At 32.5% G+C, this 14,732-nt stretch overlaps 3 protein-coding genes and 1 pseudogene across 3 annotated transcripts; 2 read left to right on the top strand and 2 right to left on the bottom strand.

Moving 5' to 3' along the window:
* Window positions 1–407: 407 nt before the first annotated feature.
* Window positions 408–2,326, top strand: LOC105762280 (caffeic acid 3-O-methyltransferase-like; annotated as a pseudogene).
* Window positions 2,327–2,457: 131 nt separating this feature from the next.
* On the bottom strand, window positions 2,458–3,217 carry LOC105765407 (hypothetical protein). The gene is made up of 4 exons (XM_012584479.2): window positions 3,108–3,217; window positions 2,870–3,036; window positions 2,693–2,779; window positions 2,458–2,595 (listed from the first exon to the last, which is right to left on the bottom strand). The coding sequence occupies exons 2-4, from the start codon at window positions 3,005–3,007 to the stop codon at window positions 2,458–2,460; spliced, it is 363 nt and encodes a 120-aa protein (XP_012439933.1). The 5' UTR covers window positions 3,008–3,036; window positions 3,108–3,217.
* A 4,695-nt stretch (window positions 3,218–7,912) lies between these two features.
* LOC105765408 (caffeic acid 3-O-methyltransferase) lies at window positions 7,913–9,983 on the top strand. Its single transcript, XM_012584483.1, has 4 exons — window positions 7,913–8,416; window positions 8,916–9,226; window positions 9,312–9,376; window positions 9,450–9,983. The coding sequence occupies exons 1-4, from the start codon at window positions 7,932–7,934 to the stop codon at window positions 9,750–9,752; spliced, it is 1,164 nt and encodes a 387-aa protein (XP_012439937.1). The 5' UTR covers window positions 7,913–7,931; the 3' UTR covers window positions 9,753–9,983.
* A 212-nt stretch (window positions 9,984–10,195) lies between these two features.
* LOC105765409 (protein DOWNY MILDEW RESISTANCE 6) lies at window positions 10,196–14,028 on the bottom strand. The gene is made up of 4 exons (XM_012584484.2): window positions 13,714–14,028; window positions 13,376–13,623; window positions 10,855–11,179; window positions 10,196–10,785 (listed from the first exon to the last, which is right to left on the bottom strand). The coding sequence occupies exons 1-4, from the start codon at window positions 14,011–14,013 to the stop codon at window positions 10,543–10,545; spliced, it is 1,116 nt and encodes a 371-aa protein (XP_012439938.1). The 5' UTR covers window positions 14,014–14,028; the 3' UTR covers window positions 10,196–10,542.
* Window positions 14,029–14,732: the final 704 nt, after the last annotated feature.

Raw genomic sequence — 14,732 nt, forward strand, 5'->3', positions numbered from 1 at the left:
GAAAATTCTTTTAAGTAAAATAAGAGAAAATACTTTAGTATGGTGAACTTGAATGGGTAATTTACTTATTTATTAAGTCCTCAAAATTATTATTTTAATTTTTTACTTTTTAAATATATTCTTTAGTTTTTTTAATTTATTTTTAAAAAATTTTAAAATTATTTTAATTTTTTTGTAGCTTTTGTAGAGAAAGATTACTCATTTTAAAAATTGACAGGGATTAAAAGAATACTTATATGAATCCTTTATGTAAATTATGAGACTCAACTCAAACAAAAACTTAAAAAACTGAATTTCTTATTTAAATTAATTTAAAAAAATAAAAATTAAAAAAAATTCAAATTATCCTCACAGGTTATAAAGTTATTTGGCTCGAGTGACTTATGCGGGCAAGTGCAAGTTCGCCACTTGAGTTGACTTGGCCATTTTGAGGTGCCATCATTGTTCCTCCAATCGCCACCGTCTTTCATATTGATTGATATCGTGGCTTTTCTTGATTGGTGTTTGGTGAGGCAGCAGTTTTCCTTGTCATTATTTCGCTTGGAATGTCAATTTCATTTATCACTTCAGTGCCTAAAACTAGGGTGCTTGTCCAGTTTCGAGATTGGTATCTCTCCATTATCCTTTTGTTCTTGACTTTGTGTCCAGTTTCGAGATTGGTATCTCTCCATTATCCTTTTGTTCTTGACTTTGTTTGTTGCTATCTCCTGCCGCACCGTTGTCTTTTCGTTCGGCTATTTTTTGATAGAGGATATTACGGTGGAATGTGCATCAGCCCTACCCATGGTCCTCAAGTTCACCACTAAACCTAATGCACCACTCATGCTAGACCGGAGCTTTCGCCTCCTGCCTAGCTACTCAGTCCTCACTTGCTCCTTGCGCACCCTTCCTGTTGGCAAAGTGAAGAGACTGTATGGCCTTGGCCCTGTCTGCAACTTCTTGACCAAGAACGAAGATGGTGTCTCTCTTTCCACCCTCAGTCTCTTGAATCAACACCAGCCAGTTCTTAAACATTTTTACAGCCTTAGACAAAATAATAAAATGAATTTTTAGGTTATTAAAAGTCAGAGAAAAAATTTGTTAGACCCCTTAAAATTTGGTAAAAAAAATTTTGAGCCCTTAAAAAGAATTTTGGACCCTGGAAAATAATATTTTGTACTTTTTTTAGCCTCTGACCGACCGCACCTCTAGAAGAGCCGGGCCTGATCAACAAAAGATCATTATGAAGAGCTGGTAAGCAAGTGCTACTGCTACACCTTTTTAATATTTTACTTCCTTATTTGTTATTCTATTTTTTATTTGAGCAAGTATCATCTTCTTCGTTTTAGTTGTAATAAACTGTGGTTGGACTGAGATCACCGTACGTTGGACTGTCTGTTTTGATCAGCTACTACTTGAAAGGCAGTGCTGGAAGATGGAATTCCATTCAACAAGACCAGTGGTGGTATTCTAAACTCGACAAGATTTTCATTAAGGGGATGTTTGATCACTCTATCTTTGCCATGAAGAAGATTCTTGAGATATATGATGGCTTTGAGGGACTAAAAACACTGGTGGATGTCGGTGGTTGGTACAGGAGCCACGCTTAGCATGATCGTCTCCAAGTACCCCACCATAAAGGGCATTAACTTTGATTTGCCTCACGTCATTGAGAACGCTCCTACCTGTCCTGGTATATATATGATATTATCCATGCTTCACAAGTATTTTTTTAAAAAGCTGAAACAGATTGATTTTCACGTCGTTGAGATTGGTTGTAGGTGTGGAGCATGTTGGTGGAGACATGTTTGCAAGTGTTCCAAAAGGAGACACCATTTTCATGAAGGTGAGTCAGAGAAACATGTAAATTAAGAATACTTGATCTTGATGAAATCATAACTTACGCTCTGGACATGTACGTGTTGATGCATGCAATTAATGGATATACGTCAATTGGAGCGACAATCATTGCTCTAAGTTTCTGAAGAAGTGCTATGAGGCTGTGCCAGACAATGGGAAAATGATTGTTGCCGATAGTATTCTTCCGGATTACCCAGATCCTAGCCTTGCCACAAAGGTAGTTGGATTTTTCGATTGCACCTTGTGGGCTACCAACCACGGTCGGAAAGAGAGGACTGAAAAGGAATTTGAGGCCTTGGCAACAAGATTTGAACCATGATTTTTAAGTTACTAATAAAAAGCTTAATTATTATTCCTTATGCTATTGAGAATAATGTGTTTAGTTTAATAGAATGGGCTCTAATATATGAATTAAGAAGATGCCAAATGTTCAAATTTTAATTCATCACTTGAAAATAAAGGGGAAAAATGATATTTTCCGGTTTAATTTGATGACCAATTCAAGTTTTTCTCGACCGGGTATTTCATTCACTTGACAATGACTCCATCCTTACAAAAATATAACAATGTTAAGCCACCTACATTGAGACATCCCCAGTTCAAACTTGTCATTACATGTTAGAAGCCAATTTGACGCCGAATTTTCAGTCTCATCAATTCCCTTTGGGACTTCCAATCCTCAACATGCTCTGATGCATGACAATGTATCGTCCAAAACTCACAGGGCGCCACTGAATCACAAACATAACAGTAACACTGCAATGAATACACCCACAACTATTTCATCAAATGCCAATGCTCAGACCATATAACAAACAAAGCTAAAGTAAAAGAGTGTTTTTATAGTACATACCAGGTAACAGTGCTTCTCATGAGGTGTTTTATCAAAGGGAAATCGCAGACAAAGATGCCTTGAATGTGGATAATCTCTACAAGCAACCTATATTCAACTCAAAATTTTGTTATTAACGTTATCACAAATTTAAACAACAACGTAATATCCATATAAACAAAAGGAATAAAGACAAACCTTGCCCTTCTCAGCGACGACAGTGAGATCATCATCATCATCATCATCATCATGGGCGTCCTGGATGGTGAAGGAGAGCTTGGCAATGTTCATCGAATCAAAAGGGTTAAAATCAAGAATAAAACAATCCTCCATCATGTCAGTAAAGTACTCCCATCATCATCCTCCTGTTTACACCTAATGTTAGTTAGCATCCTATCTTTCTCAGGCGATGATGATATGACTATTACTTCCTTACCCTCCATTGTTTCTTCCCTTCTGCTTCTTGTTGATGGCGTCGCCAATTATATTCGGTACTATATTAAAGAACCGTTGGTTTGCCGTAAATACACCTCGGGAAACGGAAAGGATACCGTTTTGAGTTTCTTATTTTTATTTTTCTGAAACTATTCATGCTCCTCTTTTTTAACCATAAAATTAGTTCAAGCTTAAACGGCAAATGAACGTATCAAGGTCGGGCCGAAACAGGGCTTTCGCATTTCAGATAAATCCATGATGCGGCAATATAAAAGCCCAGTTACATATATACCTGTGGTGGCCTTGGGCCGAGACGCACGTTAGGTGTGTATATATAAGATCATTATGCCATCAACTATAGGTGCTTTTTTTTTAAAAAATTTCAGAAACAATATAAAAAAACTGGATATGTGACTTTTTAATTAATTTATTATTATAATACAAAATTTTTAATATTACTTTTGGAATGAAACTATAGACAATGAGTACTATAGGATTATTATATTGAAATGATATATTATATATGTCCTCAAACAAACAACCTTATCAAGAAGGCCCAGATGCCGGTCAGCGTCGCGAAAATGGTGGTGTCACCCTCACTTTATCTCTTTTCTTCAACCCTAATTAAGTGGGCGTTTATGTATATTATATGTAACTGTAGTATATAATCACATATAATCTATCTATAATATATAAAAGTACGAGTCATCTTATTAAATTTATATTTTAAAATAAAATATTTTAAATATTTTAAAATTTATGATAATTATACATTTTAAAATAATTCTAATTTAATAGAAGTTGTGGTCACTATTATGTGTTTAAAAATAGTATAATTTAATTTAAAATGATTAGTTAGAAATTAGAATGTTGTGCTAATTTTAAAAATGATAAGCATGTGATATAAGAAAACAAGTTGTGATAATTATAATATAAATTATAATTTTTAGTTAAATTTTTTATGTAAATAAAAATTGTGCTAAATTTATTTATGTAAAATATGGTTATTACTTGAATATAATTCTAATCCTCTTAATTATCACTTAATTAATATATTAGATTTGATTATGCTAAACAACTATTGTTTTGAATAATGTTACTTTGTATTAATTACATAAGGTAAAACTATATTATAAATTAAATATGTTTAAAATGATTTAATTATGATTTAAAATTCTCTATTATAATATTTGAATTGAAAATTTATAATATTTAAATTATATTCAATAATTCAAATAATAAATTTTACGTAATTACTACAATTAAAATTATAATGTTTAAAAACCAATTAATATTTAATGCGTAAAATCATATTCGAGGGTAATTTAATTTTTATTTAAAAACTAATAAAAATATGTGATGAATTTTAACCCAAATTGATTGCATTAATAAAACATTTAATTTACCACTCAAGTAAAATTTTATTTTGATATTTTTATACATTTCAATTTTTATTATACACACTTTATTACCTTATCAATTCTACTTATATCTAAACTATTAATAAAATCCACACCAATTAAGTTAATAAAACCTTAAATTTACCACTCAAGCAAAATTTTATTTTGAAATTTTTATACATTTTTTAATATGCACAATTTGTTATCTCTGCCATTGTATATGTATATTAATAATATTGTTACTGAAATCATGACAAATATTTGTAGTGCATTTAGTATTATTTTTCTAATGTATTTGTGTTTAAATGCCAATTTACCCATAATTTAATCTAATTTTTAATTTAATATCATACATATTTTATATGTTATTATAATTAATTTTAAATATATATGTATATTTTAAATCTATAATTTCCATATACAAGTATGATAGGAATTTTAGTATAAATGAATGCAACTACTTTAGCATTTGGTGTCATGTTCTCATCCAGTTTACAAGGCCAATTTGATATACATTGTGAATATTAGAATAATGTTGTCATTAATAATAACATTATTTGTATTTACTTTTAAAATTAATGAAATATCATTCATCTAATTAAATATTAAAAGTATCAAAAGATGCCCTCATTAGTCCATAAATATTTTTTTCTTTAGTCTATTTATAATTTAATTTTCTGTATTATAAATTTTTAAAAAAGGTTAAAATTGCATTATATTTTTCTTCTTTTTAAAAAAGTTGGTGGGTTGAGTGTACGACTTTTACAATATAACATCATTTAAGTCCAACTAATGGGTAAATGATATTCTGTCATTGGCTAGATGAAAAGTCAACGTAACCACGAGTTGTTTGTTTTTATGATAAATGACTTGATTATTATTTTATAATATTTGACTTTTCATAAGTAAAAATATAATGATTATCATAAAATAAAATAAAATCATATCGGAAAAATGAATTTATCCCAAAAAGTAATCTCAAAACTCTATTGTTAAAAATAATCTTCCATTTCTTAAACTAAAGACCCCTAAATGTGAACTTACATTTTGTTTCGCATTTCCTTTCACCCTTGGAAGGTCGTAGAGTTGGTGGGAGAGTTTGGTGAGGACAATAACGTGTTGACCAAAACAATTCGGCTACGTGTATTTGTAGCATATATATGGTCATGGTGACATATTTTTTGTCCATAAATTTATATAAGACATGGAATCACGTTGATATTTTAGTTGAGATGTTGACAATAAACCAACATAATAAAAGGGTGGAATCACCATAATAATAAGAAATATTTTATTTTCAAGAAGTAAATATAAATTTCGAAAATATTAATATTTTTTAAATCGTAAAGTTTACATTAAAAGAGGTCAGATCATGTTGGTTCTGGTCACCAATTGCAACTATTAGCAGTAGTTAGGTGAGATGTTATGTCCTTCCACCTTTTGTTCTTTCTTAATAACATGGGTGAGATGTCAATGCTAATCCCTCTATGAATTAATAAAAATGTATATTCTTTTGTATTATTTGAATTTGTTTTTTTATTATTTAAATAATTTCAATTTTGAGTTTATTTTTTTATTATACCAACTTAAATAATTGTAAATCATGTGAATTTTTATAATTGTATAGTGATTTGAATTTTTAACATGTAAGTCCTTGTTAATTATCATGTTCGAATTTACTATTCCATTTTTATTTAGGTATTTTAAATTCATATATAAAGTTAGCATATTCCTACCACGACAATAAAAAGTAGATATAAATATGATATAAGTTCATGTAATTTAATAATTATGCTTTTATAACTAGAAGTTAATTTTTTTATTTTCAGATTTTAAAATATAAGTCCAACTGATAATACTATTAAAATTATTTTGTTAAATTCAAGTTCATCACAATGTCATTCTTTTAATTACATTACTATCAAGTGAGTATTTTTTTATTTAAAATGTCACACCAACAAATTTAACAATATTAATAGTTAAACTTGAATTTTAAAATTTGAAAAATAAGACTAAAATCCTGAATTTATGAAAACACAAAGCGTAATATAAAATTGCACCAAAAAATCTAAAGTGGGGCAGCTTTCATTAATAATAATTATTATATTTTATTGCCTTACAAAATAATTATAAGAAAAGTAGGATTAATAATATGTACTTATTTCAAACAAAATTGAAAAACTCAGGGCTTTAATTTGAAGGTTGTCTCAGCATATAACTAAAACATTAATTTAAATATTACAATTTCATTTCTTTTGGTTGCTTTCTCATTTTACAAGTTTGGACAGCAACTTGGCATCAAACAATAGTTTAACTTCATTAATTAACTAAACTAACACTAATCTCACTTCATCCCTTTGCAGGCCATATAGTTTATGGGTCACTTTGTTTTAAACCAATTTATATACCTTCTACTATTAAATAATTTATTTAAGTTTTTTATTATTAAAAATATTAAATAAAGTCGGATTTCGATAAACTTAATATTTACTATTTAAAAATATTAATATTTTGAAAGTTTTTTTCGATGATTATATAAATAAAATATTTTTTAGAAATTAAACTACTAATAAAATAAAATAAAACTTTTATGTCACTTTTAAAGAATAAAGGTTAACTTTGATTATATAAAATCTTACTTTGCAAATACTTTCACCTTTTGTCCTAACTCTCAACAAAAGATAACACTTTTGCCGAAGGAGAATGTGTTCCATTGGTAAAAATATTGTAGAAGTCGAATTATTTTTGGTTTTTTTTACTTTAAAAATGGGTAAATTAATTGTTGTATTTTATATTAAAGAGCAAATTAGTTATTCTGTTAAAAATTCCATCTATTTTTACTGTTAAAAATTAGTCATTGTACAACAGCATGAGATAAACGTGACACATCACGTGTTACTGTCTAGTTATTTCGTCAACCACATCAATTTTTAACCGTATAAACGAATGAAATTTTTATCTTTGCTTTTTGATCTAATGTACTAGAAATAATTTACCTATTTTTTGAATAAAGGGAGACAAAATGTAATCTAGTTCTTCGTACGAAAACCTCCAAAATAATTTTATCACTTTCGATGCTTTTGACAATCTTATCATACATATAGTCAAATAAAAAATAAATTTACTAAAATTTTGATTAAAATAAATCACATTAAATTATTAAACAAATTTAATGGAAAAGATTAATTTCAAAACAGAAAATCTCAATTTAAAAAGTGCATTAATTTGAAAACGAAAACATATGAACTGCCATAAAAATTACTATAAACAGGAGTAAGTGATCTTTAAAATGGAGGAAAAATGGTGAGAGAGAGAGGTAGGTAAGTGGGGTCAGTATTTTATATGTGTGGAGAGGAAATTGGGTTCCATAACCAAAGCTGTTGAGCCGAAACATTATATATAACACCACTTTTGTGTTATCAACCATGCCCATATCTTCTTTATTCTCTGCAATCTCTTCTTTTTGGAGTTTCATCACACCAGATATTACAATGGGTTCAATCGGTGAAACTCAAATGACACCCACCCAAGTCTCAGATGAGGAAGCCAACTCATTCGCTATGCAACTTGCCAGTGCATCAGTCCTCCCCATGGTCCTCAAATCAGCCATTGAACTTGACTTGCTGGAGATCATGGCCAAAGCTGGTCCAGGTGCTTTCTTGTCCCCAAAAGAAGTGGCTTCCAAGCTCCCCACCACCAACCCTGATGCACCCGTCATGCTGGACCGTATCTTGCGTCTCCTGGCTAGCTACAACGTCCTCACTTGCTCCTTGCGTACCCTTCCTGATGGCAAAGTGGAAAGACTATATGGCCTTGGCCCTGTCTGCAAATTCTTGACCAAGAACGAAGATGGTGTCACTCTTTCCGCCCTTAGTCTCATGAATCAAGACAAGGTCCTTATGGAGAGCTGGTATGCCTCAATTCTTCAAAACTTTAAGCTTAACTGGTTTATCTTTTCATTTATCTATGAGTTTGATTTTGATGAATTGATAACAACAACAATCATTCATGATTATATGTAGTTTTTGCATAGTGTTCAAATATGAATATGCTCTGCTTGCTTGAAATGTCAGCCTTAACAGCTATTTTAGCTAACTCCCAACGTTTGTTTAGATTTAAATCTAGAAATTGAAAACCAAGGCATTGTTAATAAATAGGAGAGAATATATATTTCAATCATGTTATGGAAAGTGGGTTGGTTCAACCTCCATATGGAAAAAGTAGAATGATTGCGTTTATTTATTTATTTTTTGTCGTTATCTTGATCAGCTATGTCAAACTTTAATTTTTATAATATGTATTCAACATAAAAAAGTTGCAGTGCTGGATAATATTCAGGGGATCCGATTCTCTGTTTCACAATTTTCAGGGGAGGTACTAATTGAACCTTCATGCTGGACTGTTTCCAGGTACTACTTGAAAGATGCTGTGCTGGATGGTGGAATTCCATTCAACAAGGCCTATGGTATGACTGCATTTGAGTACCATGGCACTGATACTAGATTCAACAAGGTTTTCAACAAGGGAATGTCTGATCACTCTACCATCACCATGAAGAAGATTCTCGATACATATGATGGTTTCCAAGGACTAAAAACATTGGTCGATGTTGGCGGTGGTACCGGTGCCACGCTTAGCATGATCGTCTCTAAGTACCCCACCATAAAAGGCATTAACTTTGATTTGCCTCATGTCATTGAGGATGCTCCTAGCTGTCCCGGTATGCAATTATCCATTCTTCACAAATTGTAGGCAATATTGCATTGTTCCTGTTTATCATGTTTTTGCAATGGGATTGGCTGTAGGTGTGGAGCATGTTGGTGGAGACATGTTTGTAAGTGTACCAAAAGGAGATGCCATTTTCATGAAGGTATGCTCAGTGCCCCCACTAAGTTTTACCTACCGCATTATGTTATGTTCTTGACATGTATGTGCTTATGCAGTGGATATGTCATGATTGGAGCGACGAACACTGCGCCAAGTTTTTGAAGAACTGCTATGAAGCTTTGCCAGACAACGGGAAAGTGATTGTTGCCGAATGCATTCTTCCTGATTACCCCGATCCTAGCCTTGCCACGAAGTTGGTTGTCCATATTGATTGCGTCATGTTGGCTCACAACCCTGGTGGGAAAGAGAGGACCGCAAAGGAATTCAAGGCACTAGCAACGGGTGCGGGATTTCAAGGCTTCCAAATCAAATGCTCCGCTTTTGGCACCAACATCATGGAGTTTCTCAAAAGTGTTTGAATCTTACATGCTTTGGATTCTGAAGCTTGGTGATTGTTGTCTCAAAGGTGGATTTTCTGGAATTACATACTTTTTGTTTGACAGAAAACAATAAAGAACGAAATTTCATGGTTTTTACGTAGAAGAAATACCATACTATATCCACTACCTTACTGTAACTATTAAACAAAGTTAAAAGGCATAAAGCCTCTACTTTGAGAATGATTCATGGAGAAGATGATTGTTTAAATACCCCTTTTCTTTGCTTCCATTTTCTTTCTGCAAAACTCGGGAAATCGTTGTCAAATCCTGACAGCTAAATCAGTATATAACTTCGTGAATCCAGCATCCAGTTCGCTTTGCAGTGGCAAATGTTGCCTGTAGGCAGAAAAGCTATCGGTAGCTGGCTCAGCTCGAATTATCTGGAACGTTTCAGGAACAGCAAGAACCTTTTTCATGAAAGATAATATAAATCATCTGCATACAATCATTTTATTACAGATAATGTTGTGCTGTATGCTAGAATACAATAATAAAGATAAGTGCAATATCAGTACAAAACAATCCCATGCTACATATGGATCATAAGTTACAGAGTAGGCTTGCTAAAATGGCTGCAATGATGGCCAGCAATATAGTTATGCTGCATTAAAAATGGCGTACTGCAATGAATAATAATAATAACAACAATAATAATAATAGGGGCCGTCTAGTGATTCTGCAATAATATACAGGCATTCAGGTAAAACCGACAAGTCTATGGAAACAATAGAAGTCAAGCATCTGAAGCGGGCGGGGACGAAAGCCGATATTAGTTTTTGAAAAGTTCCAAACAATGTTCTTGGTCCAAGTTCCTGCTCCAAAACTTACTGTAGTACTCTGCATAAGTAAAATCCCTGTATACAGCTTCACATCCGTCCTCGGTGAGAGGCTTTGCGGGGCTGATCAAGGCACGGTCAAACGGGCAGAGGAAAGAAGCAACTGACATCCTTTCCTTATTGGCATTCACGACCGCTCGATGCCACACGCTCTTGTACCTCCCATTACTCAATGCCTGCAACCATTCATACATGTCACACTTGACCATACTTAGCTACCTTTGAAAGTGGAATATTAGGTTTACCTGTAATTGATCACCGATGTTAATAACAAAAGCATCCGGTTGAGGATTAACGGCGAGCCATTTGCCGTCTTTGAGTACTTGGAGTCCCGCAACTTGTAAGTCCTGAAGCAAAATTGTAAGAGCATTGGGGTCTGTATGTCCAGGCAATCCATAAGTCAGCTCTGGTTCGGGACATGGTGGGTAATAGTTGACAGCCATATGCTGGCCTTGCTCGCCAAGAACATTCTTAATGTAGTCTTTTTCCAAGCCCAAGCTCTGGGATATTAATTCTTGTAATCTATACCCAAGTTCTCGAACTTCTACACAGTAATTACTTACAATATCCCTAGAAAATTCAACAGGAAAAAGCCCATTTTGATATTAATTTCAGAACAAAATAGGGTCCATTGGAAACACAAGAAGAAAATTCAAAAAGAGAAAAGAGATCAAGTGGGCAGATAAAAGTGATCTGATTGGGGAAGTGTTTAACCAATAATAATGCAATAATAAAAACACCATAAAAAGGCCCTTTCGAAAACGATGTATAACAACAATAGAAGGGAAAAAGAAATATGCAGATGCAGATAAAAAGATGATGATACCAAATATACGTTTGGATGATGGCAGTCTGAAAAGTTGGATTCGAATAAAAAAAAAGATGCACTGCATGGAGTATATAAAAAAAAAAGTTCATTAGGACTTCTATTCACCCCCACAAAAGCAATTGTCAAATGTCAACTTCATCATCAACATCACCATTATCACCGCCGAGTGTTACCACTAATTAAAAATCTTCTTATCATAAGCCATACGGACTCGGTCTCCACAGTTAGTTTCATGGTTCTATTCTCAGGTTTTGTTGCCATCATCACCGTAGATCGTTTATTGTTCCGCTAATGGAGCTTGACAGTGAAGGGTTAAGAAAGACCTGATTGAATCACTGTCTGAGCTGATAGATCTAACCAGATAAGGCAATTGGCCCACTCTCCACCCAATTATATACGATGAGACCGATAATACTCGGTGTTCATTCGATTTTGGCTTAAGGTAACCATAAATTCGGGCATCAACATCCAGCTCGAGTTGTACACTCTTTAATGCTAAATTTGTTACTTTTCACTATCAAAAGAACAACTTTTTCTCTTTATTACGTGTATGTGTTATGGAAGAAGATATTTTTATAATATTTTGTCATGAATCTAAAAATAACATTTGCTTTTGGACCAAAAGTATAGATACGTGATCAATTAAGGTAAAATTACCATTAAGAGTTCGTATTTTACCCCTCTACTCAAAACACAAATTTTTCTGTTATTATCTCAATGGAGTTTTTAAAAAATCAAAAACCTGAAGATCAACTGGTAAAGTGATTTTACTGTGATTTTCCGACAGGTATTTTGGTTGTTCTCCGGACAACAGCCTGAAACTCCATGCAACCAAATCTGAAAATCTGACATCTTTCATCCGTAGTTTTTAAGTCTTTTGTCAACAAACATGAATTACGCGTGCTCTAACTCTTCCAATTCCTGAAGAGGCACCTTATTTAACCTTTTCCGAATACGAAAACTTTTGATGTCTAATTAAATAAATATTATTTCGTTCATCCAAAATCGGAATATTCCCATTTACTTTTTACTCGTAATATAGTACATTTTTTTCTATTTTCAGTGATAGATTTGAATCTTTCTTCATGTCGTCGCCTTTACCAACCAATAGCAACGCAACTTTCTTTTTAGCGTTAATAAGTTTTGCTTTATTGGTGATGGAATAAGCAACAAATACATACCAAAACTCATCCATCCATGGGAGGCCAATCTAAAACAACCCTTAGATCATCATGTTTATGTAATGTTTATTGCAGTGGTCACAATACACCACCACCTACAAACTCCTAGGGAAACCACGTGACCACATGTCCAAGTGCACACCATATATAGATTACAAGAAGGGGACCAATAGCGGGAAAATTCAAGAGAGGGGACTTGACTTTTCCTTTGATATGTAGTATACTTTATGACTTGGTTAATTAGCAAAAGGAAGAACACTAAAATTCCACCTTTAAGTTCACCTTAAAAAGTACTAAAATTTATCTAGTAGGGACAAAGGAAAAAAAAAATCATTTGAGTAATGATCTATCGAATAAAAAATTAATTATACAGTATTAAAGTATCAGAACATTCAGAAGATCTTATTTAAATTTAAAAAATTTAAAAGAATAACTTATTAGTCATATGCTGAAATCAAGTAAGAGAAAATTATACGACTCGTGCACTATTTTGTTAACCTGTGATTCCATGCATAATGCCAAAGACATTATTTTAAAGATGTTAGGTTGTTACTCCTTCGAAGAAAAATGAATAATGCATTTAGTACTCAACTTATAGTTGAATCATATCATTAGAACATGCATGACAGATACAATGGAAATGACAAATGGGCCTAACTAGAGCATCGATTTTCAATACTTTATAGCCATTGTTCAAAGAGAAAAAAGGTGAGGCAAAACCATTATATGCGAGGAAGAAGAAGATGAAGGACTTACTTGAAAGGAGGAGGATTTGAAGGCCACTCAGGGACATATTTGTGAAGAGGGTAGCAGTGTAATCTTAGATAATCTCTCCAGTTATGAACCTTCTCTTTATTCACATTAAAACTAGTGGAAAGTCTCATTGTTTTAGAAGGGTCATCGGAGTAAAGCTTCAGTTTCTCCTCTAATGGCAACTCAAAGAAATCATGTGCTACTTGCAACATTTTTTCAACTGTTTCTTTGGAAACTCCGTGATTAATTACCTGGAAAAATGGATAATACGATCGATGATTACAAAAAACTAAAAAGGGAAAAAGACAGAGGCGATGATATTGAGAAAATTAATTTCATACCTGAAAAAATCCATAACGCATGCAAGCATGACAAATTTGTTGAATAATATGGGTTCTGTCCTCACACCCTAAATCGATAACAGGAACGTCTTCACATTCGGAGACTTCGGATAAACGGGGACGCTCCGATTCCGGTCTGACGTAATTTGCCGGTAAGTTAGAATATCGGATTCCAGAGGAAAGTACCTTTGTATCCATATCCCAAATCGGAATCCCCAAAAGGAAATACAAGAGAAGAGGGGCGACGGTGGAGACGAGGGAGTGTTGAGAGCAATATTTACTTATTTCATTCAAGTTCATTGAAATGAATTGAGTACCCCATTTTCAAGCCTTTTATTTATAGACCGTGGTGCAGGTGGCTCCATTCAAATGCTTCTTATTCTAATATTTAGAAATATCTGATTTTATTCATTAATCTCATATTTTTATTAATATTGGTTAAAGTAATAAATTAAATATTTAAAAAATAAAAATAATAATTTAGTGGTAGAGATATTTGTAAGTCGACATCCAAATGAAAATAAAAATTTATGTCCTAATATTACCAAAAAAATAAAGGATAAATTACACCCATGATCACTTTTGTTTACCTTAGGTTACATTTTAGTCACTTATGTTTGAAATGTTACGTTTTTTTTACTTATGTTATCGTGTTGTAACATTTTAGTCACTGAGCTATTAATTGTCGCTAACCGTGTAACGGTAAGTTGACGTGGCACGTTAATCATCATTTCAAACAAAAATTTTAGGGTAAATTATACAATCGATCCTCATATTTTTTTCATTTTGAGCAATTTAATTTTTTTATGTTCATATATAATTTTTTAATTATTTCCCATTATTTTATGTTTCTCCTTATCTTTTCTTACATTCTCCATTTCTTTTAACATATCAAGAACTCGAATTGGCAGTGAAGAAATAAGTAGGAAGTCGAAAACCATCATTGTCTATAACCAAAACCCATTAAACCCATACCAAGCTTTTTTCTTCACTGCCAATTCGACTTCCTGATATGTTGA

Source organism: Gossypium raimondii, chromosome 12, assembly GCF_025698545.1.
Source record: "Gossypium raimondii isolate GPD5lz chromosome 12, ASM2569854v1, whole genome shotgun sequence".
NCBI lineage: Eukaryota > Viridiplantae > Streptophyta > Magnoliopsida > Malvales > Malvaceae > Gossypium > Gossypium raimondii.

What these genes read in the sequence shown, in the direction of transcription:
- LOC105765407 (XM_012584479.2), bottom strand. Translation starts at nt 3,007, where the DNA reads ATGATGGAGGATTGTTTTATTCTTGATTTTAACCCTTTTGATTCGATG. An exon ending in TCGTCGCTGAGAAGGGCAAG is followed by an intron (nt 2,780 to 2,869) that starts GTTTGTCTTTAT and finishes AGTTGAATATAG; the next exon opens with GTTGCTTGTAGAGATTATCC. An exon ending in ATGAGAAGCACTGTTACCTG is followed by an intron (nt 2,596 to 2,692) that starts GTATGTACTATA and finishes TATTCATTGCAG; the next exon opens with TGTTACTGTTATGTTTGTGA.
- LOC105765408 (XM_012584483.1), top strand. Translation starts at nt 7,932, where the DNA reads ATGCCCATATCTTCTTTATTCTCTGCAATCTCTTCTTTTTGGAGTTTC. An exon ending in AAGGTCCTTATGGAGAGCTG is followed by an intron (nt 8,417 to 8,915) that starts GTATGCCTCAAT and finishes GACTGTTTCCAG; the next exon opens with GTACTACTTGAAAGATGCTG. An exon ending in GGATGCTCCTAGCTGTCCCG is followed by an intron (nt 9,227 to 9,311) that starts GTATGCAATTAT and finishes GATTGGCTGTAG; the next exon opens with GTGTGGAGCATGTTGGTGGA.
- LOC105765409 (XM_012584484.2), bottom strand. Translation starts at nt 14,013, where the DNA reads ATGAACTTGAATGAAATAAGTAAATATTGCTCTCAACACTCCCTCGTC. An exon ending in TGCGTTATGGATTTTTTCAG is followed by an intron (nt 13,624 to 13,713) that starts GTATGAAATTAA and finishes CCATTTTTCCAG; the next exon opens with GTAATTAATCACGGAGTTTC. An exon ending in TCAAATCCTCCTCCTTTCAA is followed by an intron (nt 11,180 to 13,375) that starts GTAAGTCCTTCA and finishes TGAATTTTCTAG; the next exon opens with GGATATTGTAAGTAATTACT.